Raw genomic sequence first — 9,511 nt, 5'->3', positions numbered from 1 at the left:
AGATACAGACTGACTGAGGACACTAGAGGTTGGCCCTCTGCAATGTCCACCAAATACGTAAGGCCCTCGTATGGCAAAAACGCCCGACTTGAAAAATGGGGTTTTGAGCAAATTGAGTTTAAAGCGAGTTTTTCTTTGTGATTTTTGATTGGGTTTGAAACTGAATCAATGCTTTAATATAATAAATGTTTTGTTTTACATTATCTTCAAATTATGAGAATACATGGATTGAAAGTTTTTCGTCATTTTTGCGAGTTGGAATTCTTTGCCACAAATTTATGACAAGTACGTTGGTAAAACAGTCTATCTTAAGTTGGACTTATGTTAGCAATTTATAACTCGTAGCATAAAATTAACTTGATTGCTTTCTCATGTAATTGGCAAAACAGCCTATATTCTCTTTGTCAGATGCGTTAAGTTATCTGAGAGTTAGGCTGTTTACCATAAAAAAAAAACCCGAAAATGTTTGAATGACCTAACTCAAAAGACGGATTGTTTTGCCATAAAAAAAACTTCGGTAACATTTCCAAACGAGTGTGTGATAGTTAGGTCATCCCATCTTCAAAACCATACACCCATGACTTAAAAACTTTCAGGCAAAAAAACGCAAGCTCTCGATATGCCCAGACGTGATATCTCAAACACTCTAATTTTCGAGTTATGCAGTTTTGCCATTGGAGGGCCACAATGGAAACATGCTAATGTTTGTCAATTGTCAACTTATATCTAGTATATGGCAACTTCTGCCTGTTGCAATTCCCTCTTTAAGTCAATTATTTTTTCGAAAAAAATTGAAAACATCGTCTGCTTTCCTAATGCTTCTGTAAATGGCACCTTGCCAAAGTGTGACTAATACTCACATAGGGGACCATATGTGGCCTCTACCTACATTCCAAGAATAACAAACAATGGAAAGAACGACAACCGAAACTTTTAGACCAGGTGCTTGAAACAATAAAGTTTTATTTGCTTACTTCATCATTGATAAATACTGTATACATTCCCCCCATTTAAAAGCTCTATATCTTAAGGCCTCACCCATAAAACAACAGTGGGGGCGTTGGAAAAAACGTTGTTAAATTGATGAAATCATGATTGATCACATCTACTGGGCAATTTATCTTGTCCTTTGAGTTTCGGAAAAATATACAACTGCCTAAATGCTCTTATCTTTAGCAGTTGTTGGAGTCTGTGGTTTTTTTAAGTTCCAGTTGCTGGAAACAAGGATCTTGCATTGAACTTCCACTGACCCATAGTTTTTGAGATAAGAGTTGGGCAGAGGCGGTGGTGTCTTAAATTCAAAATCTTGTCAGCATTTTCAGGTTTAAAGGGAATGTACAACATTTGCTTTTGCTGTAATTTTCAGAAATAAATGGATTTGGAGGATTCGTATGTTATAGAAAATATGGTTAAACTGACTTGTTTCACATTTTGGGCTTGTGAGAAGCTGAAAAAACCAAGAAAACCTATCATGTTCTCCTAGTGTGGTTCCCTGACCCCACTTAAAATGAAACAGAGCAATTAATGCACTTGGGGAATTGTAAGCTCAGAGAATCAGTCTAGCAGGCTTGTACCCCTTCACAGGTGTGTAATCAATTGCAAAGAAAAGTCAGAATAACTAACTATGAAAACTTAGGAACAGTTTTTGAAAAAAAAAGCCAGTTTTCTTCAATGCTGGTCGGCCGACCAGCGTTGGAAAAATACAGTTTTTCTTTAAAATGTCAGCACATCAGGAGCCATGATTTAAAACGATGATTTAGACTGTCAGTCCCTAACAATTCAGTAAGGTATTTCGTGATAATTTGATCATTTCGTTTTTTGATGTTTGCAAATGCTGTATCTTCCCTTTAATAAATATACAAAAATGTATCCTTTATTCTCTACCAGCTGAAACATGTCAAGTAGACCTGTGTGGGAGGGATTATGTCACCTGCTGGTGAAAACATCTATTCATTTGAACACCAGTTCTCACCGGTTGCTGTGTGTTACCATTCAGCACTCCAGACTCAAGAACCATTGAGTTTTAAGTAAACGGGTCTGGGAGCTAGATAAGCCAATGCAAAAAAAAAAAACAATTCCCGGATGTATGCATTCATCTATATAGTAATGTCCTTCCCCATTCAAGAATGGAAACTTCCGCATGATTTTTTTACAATTAATTCAACAACTATTTTTGTTGACTTCTGCCCAAAGTCAGTCTGGTACCACATCTCCGTCTATGCAATTTAGCGTTTGTTTGGAATCATTTCACACACATTGCCACTGACCTCTCATAATGGAATAATAAAAAAACAAAAAAAAACCACAGGAACAATGTATGCATCCTTTATTCTCTGTTGGCTGGAACATATCGAGCAAATAAAGGTCCACACCCCTTCGATATTTTTTTATGTTACTTCCACATGATTTGTGTGTGTGTGGTTAGAGGGAGGTAGTCAAGCTGAGGGAGGTAGTCAAGCTGATCCAACCTCGTCCCCAGTGCTCACTTTATTTCCAACTTGGTTTCCAATAGTAAGCCCTGGATAGGAAACTTTCTTCCTGTATCCTGATTCGATACCGCGATTGGCTAGTAATGGATTTTTATCGTGTACTTGGTGCTATTATTCACAACGTGCAGTACGTGTTTTCGCGATCATTCGTCCACGCCTTCTCAAAAATACTAATTTCCTTTCCCAATTTACTCATATTAATATGAAATGTGATACTGCATGTTGTCTCGATAAGATCCTAACAGTTTAATTTTAAAAATCGTGTTTTCGTAACTCACGCCGTGTTCACGCGCGCTGCGACGAATTGACTCTGTTTTTACCCCCAGACACCGCATACAAAAACAAACGCTAATGTAACGCATATCCAGGCACCAGACTGTTCCTCATTTGCATACGTGTCCAAAAACCTTGCACATGCAAATGATCCAATACCGAGGTGAGAGAGCAGGTAGTGATGGGCGCGTACTGTTCGACACCCTGGGGATGAGGTTGAAGCTGATCTACATTGAGGGACCAGTAATTCCTACTACATGTACTTTCCAGAAACAAACCATGCTGTATTTGTTTTACTACACGTCATAAATATTTAGTAGCCTCACTGCCTTGTCGATAACGGCCTTTGTAGGTTTTGTATCTTTATTCAGCACAAGATGTGCAAGTTCTACGTCAGTCAATGAAATAGTCTGGTGCCAACACTCTTTAATGAGTCTTTACTGCAGTAGTTACAAGGACTACAACATCAGACTGGTTCCGTAAAGATTAATGCCACAGACTATATGTCTACGAGGCGGGTTCCAGAGGGAATTTTTGTTGCTACCAGAAAAAAAATACCGCATGGCAGTGAGCTGGATACTCACGGGGATGACGTCACCTGGGCGTATCACTTTTACTTCCCGGACGCGCGATCGGCCAATGACGTGCTCCAATTTGATCATGAATATTTATGAGGTGTAGTAATGCTTCTTATTGGCTCTCTGCTTATATCTCATACAAGAGAAAACCACATGGCATATTGCAAGGGGACCTTCTGATTCTAAGAATGACATTGGCCTTATTTCTGGGCGGCAAACTCCGCCTCCACGATTCTCTTGTATTCGTCCAGCCCGCCCTCCATTGACTTCACGTCGCCATCGGCGCACACCCACAATTCCTTGCAGGTCAAGCGTATAAGGCTCTCATCGTGGGAAACGAGCATGACCCCTCCCTGCAAAGGCCAAACAACAAAATAACCATGTTTTTGTTTACTACAGCAAATTGTTTACGACAGTGTGTCAATGTCCTGTGGCAGACTGAGAAACAAAGTAAAGAAAAATGTGAAAAAACAAAGTCAGTCTAAATTTATTCACTCTTCCTCCAACAAAATTCTCCAAACTTCCCATAAAATGAAGAACTAAGTATTTCACGAACAGAGTTTGAAGTTCGAAATCAAATTTTAAAATGGATTTTGTTTGGCCAATCTTTTACACCAAAGAGAGAAATCATTATGGAGAACAATCAAATTTGGGAGTAACTGTTTTATTTACATGTCATATTGCCATCCTTATTGAGATGGAGATGGATCATGTTACAAATACATGTAACACATACATGTTGGTATAAAAATCCAACAGAACTTTTCTCTGGAACAACCGCATTTTTTTATTTTTAATTTGAAAATTGCAGCCAAAGCAAATGTTGTATATTCCCTTTAGGATATCATTCATCGACTCATTTATCTTTTCACAAAACATGGTACCTTGAACGTGTTGATTGCTTTGCCCAATGCCTCCACCGTTTCTATATCCAGATGGTTGGTAGGCTCATCAAGAACAAGGAAATTGGGACTGTTCAGGAAAGAAAATAACAAAAAGAAATGAGTTTGTACACTTGTAAACATGCTTTGGCATGTTTGGTAAGTCAAACATGTTTGTTATACCACGGTAATATATTGTGAATTTTTAATTGGTCCATCATCGATCACGTGTCATGCCACACACACGATGTTCGCCGCGCACGAGTGGTACATGAGTGATCTTACTTGCTGTTGAAAATGTCGTTTCCATCGGGTTGTATTATATTTGTGTGACATTTGCCCCCTCGGGTGTACAAAACGGCATGGACCCTGCCACAGCAGGCAACAATTGTATACTGTACAATGCAATTACCCTAAATCCCAATGTAGTAGTTTTGCAATAGTGAAAAACGTGTTTTTGTACCACAGCCTAATCCTCGTATCTGCTCATATCAGGCCAATTGAAGTTATAGTCCATCATTTGCAGCCATCCGAAAAGTAACTGGCGTAATTATTGTTGAAAAACATACTTGGTTGAAAGATAGTAAGGGGACTAAACTCCCTGTGAAATTATTTTTTTCTGGCAAACTGTCATTTTGAAGTAATCAACGAAAGAAGGCCTTTCCAAAATTAAGACGCACCGTAGGAAAATTTAAAATAGTAGCTCGTTTTGTTGTTCGGCGAAGCGCGCGCAAGCATTGGCACGACGCACACGCGGTTGCTATAATTCGTCGGATCAGTGCGCGACATCGCGTTTAGCTGCAATCGGCTCAGTGAGAACGTGTCTCGGACGCTGAATTCAGGCCCAATTCAAAACATGATTCAGCAACTTTTGATTTAAAATTGAGATCCTAGAATGCTGTTTTTCTCAGAATATACAGCTGAAGCTGAGCTGAAACTTCATCAGGTTTAGTTGTTCAGTATCCTTCATTAGATTTTGAACACTTTGTTGCTTCAAACGAACAAAATGCACAAATTACAAATGATGGACTATATCTTTAAGCCTTACCATCATGTCAAATCTAAAAGGGGGTTTTGGAGGATTTCGTAGGATTGAGGGCGCTAGAGCCCAGCCATTATATTCAGAGAATCGGTGGCGTGGAATTGCTATAATGAACAATCTTTTGCTGGTCAACCGCTGGCATGAGCTGGGGAGTAACCTGCGATGGACTGGCATCCAATCCAGGGGGAATAGAAATATTCTCAGTCATTTCATGCAAAGGAAACCGAATATAAACGCCATCTGATGGGCCACCTTGGCTTGTAACAGACTTTACTACATGACACCACATGATTTTTCTAGTGTTCGACTTCACTGTTTAGGATTAGTTTGATGAATTAACCCATGTTTGTCCTTTATTTCACTTACTTCCCCATGCACATGAGAGCAAATGCCACACGACTCTTCTGCCCTCCAGAGAGACTGGAAACCGTTCGCGTGGCAAGTTCACCTGTCACACCGAAACTGCCGAGTTGATGCCTGTATCTTTCAACTGTGTGACCTGTTGAAGAAAAAAGTTCATTATTCCAACTGAAAATCATGTTTTGTGAATTTTCCTCTTGAGAATAGCAATCATTAGAATGTGAGCAAAATCATAAAGGTCACTACTGATAGAAATTCTTGTTCTAAACTATTTGCGGATTTGTAAATACAAAATTCTGATAACCATAGACCGCACCAAGTTTCACAGTATTTTGGATGTGGTTAACCATAGTTTGACTGACTGCACTCGGACCCACGCTACTTGACAATAGTTAAACTAGTTAAGATTATTCGGAACCAGCCTACTGAGGATTGTTGCATCACTGGTTACCACCAGCCTCACGCATCATGATGTATAGCAGGGAGCCAGGACCAAGAATTTTCATGATGACATTTGACATCATTCAACAAGAGACGTTTGCAAATTGAATATTATACAATGTTCCGGAGTCACTCATGAACAATTATATAATATTGGATGGCTTTGAGGTGGATACAAGAATATATTGCACGTGCTATGACAATATTGCACGAGTCGAAGTGCAATATTGTCATAGCGAGTGCAATATATTCTTGTATCCACCGAAAACAAGCCATCCAATATTATTATTATTATTTATATCAGGCTGACTTGATCCGCAAGAAGCACAATTCAAGACACTGTCTTCATTACATCTTTTTCGTTTACATCAAATGTTTTGAAGCTGCCACTGTAATTGTTAACAACAGTGCGCGTATACCTGGCCTTCTGCGCGCTGCATGCGCGCGGCGTGTTCCGTGTTCGACGGTACGCGCGCGCGCTACGCTCTGTTGAGTGGTTGACAACTGTGACTTTCTATGCTCTTGATCAAGCGGGAACCTGCGAAAATGCCCGGATTGACTGCAATAACAATGTTATTGCAGTCAACTTTTTATGAAAGCATACAATATGCTGATTTATTTTTACCGCCGGAAGCCTGATATAAATAATAATGTATAATATTCGAGTGCAATGGTAAGAATAATTTCATGAGGTGACAGATGGAATGTTCCATTCCACGAGGCAAAGCTAAGTGGAATGGAACATTCCATCTGTTTAAGAATGAAATTATTCCTTCAACTGCAAGAATTGAAACATTCATTATTAGTTTTATACAATTCTTGAGTAAATCCGCATTATCAGATTGGTAGGCATGTTATAGCACCACCAAGAGCATAACTCTGGAAAAGAACTTTTATTTACCATGGAATGGAACTTCTAATTTTGTTGTGCAGCGTGGGCCATGGGTTGGGGAGAATAATTCAATGACATGTAATCAACAGCCAACGACCAAATGAAGGGGATTTATGGAGCACCGAAATGAATATGTCACGTGCACGAAATGTGTGTGAAAGACTTCAGCGCGTGATCAGCCCGTGAACCAACATGCGCGCGTACTCCATTCGTTTGCACTACACTTTCTGGTTGGAGCCGGTCGTCACGGCAACTCACCAGGGAAACGGGAGGCCATGACCTCGACCGAGGTCTGCTCCATGTCGAGTTGGTCCACGTGATGCTGGCTGAAGTAGCCGATTCGCAGGTTTCTGTGCCGGTGCATTACACCAGAGATGGGCTCCAACTGTCCAATCAGGATCTTGAGTAACGTTGTCTTTCCCGAACCGTTCTCTCCAACCTAAGGGAGGAAATACAAGCAATAACAGCGTATTTTAGGAAACCTCTTTCCCTTCAGTTATAAAATGGTCTTTAGCAGTCAAAACTGACTTCTGCAACCTCAAGCAGTAATCCTTTTCCCTATTTTTCTAGATTAACATAGTATTTTGAACAAAATATGACTTTTTTACCCTTTTTTCAAGTGGGTGCTGCACGAATCAACAGAGTTTTGTGCATTCACTACGCATCGTGCTTGAGCTGGCACTAGCTTCATCTTCCTTTTCGTGAACATTGTGTCTTGTCATCATTGTCATTGTTTTAAACCGGATTTACTGAGAAAAGGTTTTACTCGTGGTGCAGTGTTTTAAGCTCTGACAGGAGCTTCTACATGTCACTTGGTGGTTGGTTGGATGGTCGGTTGGTCTGTAGGTCTGTCCCCCAAAAATTGACCAAAAATGGGCCCCCTTAGTTTCCTATAAAATATAACTACCACTTAAAGGGAAGATACAACATTTGCAAACATTAAAGAACGGAATGATCAAATTATCACGTAATACCTTACTGAATTGTTAGGGAATGACAGTCTAAAACATTCTTTAAAACCATGGCTCCTGGTGTGCTGTCATTTTCAAGAAAAACTGTATTTTTCCAACGCTGGTCGGCCAACCAGCGTTGGAGAAAACTGGCTTTTTTCAAAAACTGTTCCTACTTTTTCATATTTAGTTATTCTGACTTTTCTTTGCAATTGATTACCCACCTGTGAAGGGGTTCAAGCTTGCTAGACTGATTCTCTGACCTTACAGTTCCCCAAAGTGTATTAATTGCTCCGTTTCATCTTAAGTGGGGTCAGGGAACCAGACTACAAGAATATGATAGGTTTTCTTGGTTTTTCCAGCATCTACAAGCCCAAAGCGTGAATTAAGTCAGTTTAACGATATTTTCTATAACACACTAATCCTCCAAATCCATTTATTTCTTAAAATTGCAGCAAAAGCAAATGTTGTACATTCCCTTTAACCAAAAATTGACCAAATGCAATGCCGTCTTACATGTAGGTAAATGCACTCTTGGCAAAAGTTTTCGAAATGCCCCTTTGTCTCGATCGATGCGCATGTGCATCTATTTTGCATATGAAGTGAGACATTCCAGAACAGGGCCGGAGCTTATTGTGCTCTCGCACTTGTTTAAGGTCCATTTACTTACCATACATGTTCTGGATTCCATATTTGCAGAGATGTCAATCTTTTTAAAGATGGGCTTGTCTTTGGAGTAGTAGAACGCCACCTCATCCAGTTGTAAAATGGGAGGGGACAGCTTTTCAAATTCTGCAGGAAATCTGATTGAAAAAAAATGAAGAAAAGCAAAAAAGTAAAACTTCAAGCGTTAACTTGTAAGTCAGAATTCTTCTAGCAACAGGTTTACACAAAGGAGCTAATTTTTGAAAATGTACGTAATGCTGAAAACAGGATTGCTGATAACATACAAAATTGTTTTTTTATTTCCAATTTTTAATTCAAATGCCAGACTTCCCCAACAACATTCGTAACACAAATTTTGTTAAAGCTTAGTATTTCAAATATAAATAGCGGTCAGACAAGAACAGATATCAGGGCACTATATTTTTTGTTATTTCAGCCTTGAAGCTGCTTGGAATATTTCTGTATTTTTTTTCTATACTTACCTCAGAATGACATCTGATTCTTTTTCCACTGGTTTGAGAACTGGACTGAAAAAAAAACACATAGCAATAGGAAAAATAAGTAATCGTTAAATTTGAAAAGCACAATATTGATTTGCTTTTAGTGCATGTTATGTTATATGAAGCAGCAAAATTGCTCAAAATATTAGGTAGGAGCATGACAACTAACTTGTTGAAGTTCCATGTCAGCAGATACTATACATTTTGAGAAAACAGAGAAAAGGCATGCACAATTGTTGGGGTCTCGTAACTACGTTCTGTTGCTAATGCAAGCCTAGTAAAAGTGCGCCCGTGGGCACCTTTTTTTTTTTTAAACCACCTTCAATCTAATAGTTTAGTCACCCCTAAAGTGAACAGTGTCTTCCTGAAATGACATCACAGCAAAAGCACCCTCAGTTGTCAGGAAAAGCATGGACATTTTTTAAAATGTTTCAAAAGT

The 9,511-nt window shown here is 39.2% G+C and overlaps 1 protein-coding gene across 1 annotated transcript in view; it reads right to left on the bottom strand.

The window, feature by feature from the left end:
- Positions 1-3,425: 3,425 nt before the first annotated feature.
- Positions 3,426-9,511, bottom strand: part of LOC119731950 (ATP-binding cassette sub-family F member 3-like) — a 28,795-nt gene continuing 22,709 nt past the window's right edge. The window contains exons 14-19 of the mRNA XM_038205275.1: positions 9,055-9,099; positions 8,577-8,709; positions 7,215-7,395; positions 5,630-5,762; positions 4,225-4,312; positions 3,426-3,693 (exon numbers count right to left, since the gene is read on the bottom strand). Of these exons, the coding sequence (XP_038061203.1) occupies positions 3,541-3,693; positions 4,225-4,312; positions 5,630-5,762; positions 7,215-7,395; positions 8,577-8,709; positions 9,055-9,099 (733 nt within the window). The 3' untranslated portion in view covers positions 3,426-3,540. The remainder of the gene's footprint in view (positions 3,694-4,224; positions 4,313-5,629; positions 5,763-7,214; positions 7,396-8,576; positions 8,710-9,054; positions 9,100-9,511) is intronic.

The sequence above is a fragment of the Patiria miniata genome, unplaced genomic scaffold (assembly GCF_015706575.1).
Source record: "Patiria miniata isolate m_02_andy unplaced genomic scaffold, ASM1570657v1 HiC_scaffold_24, whole genome shotgun sequence".
Taxonomy (NCBI): domain Eukaryota; kingdom Metazoa; phylum Echinodermata; class Asteroidea; order Valvatida; family Asterinidae; genus Patiria; species Patiria miniata.
The sequence above is the reverse complement of the archived record's forward strand: the minus strand, read 5'-3'. Positions and strand labels throughout refer to the sequence as shown.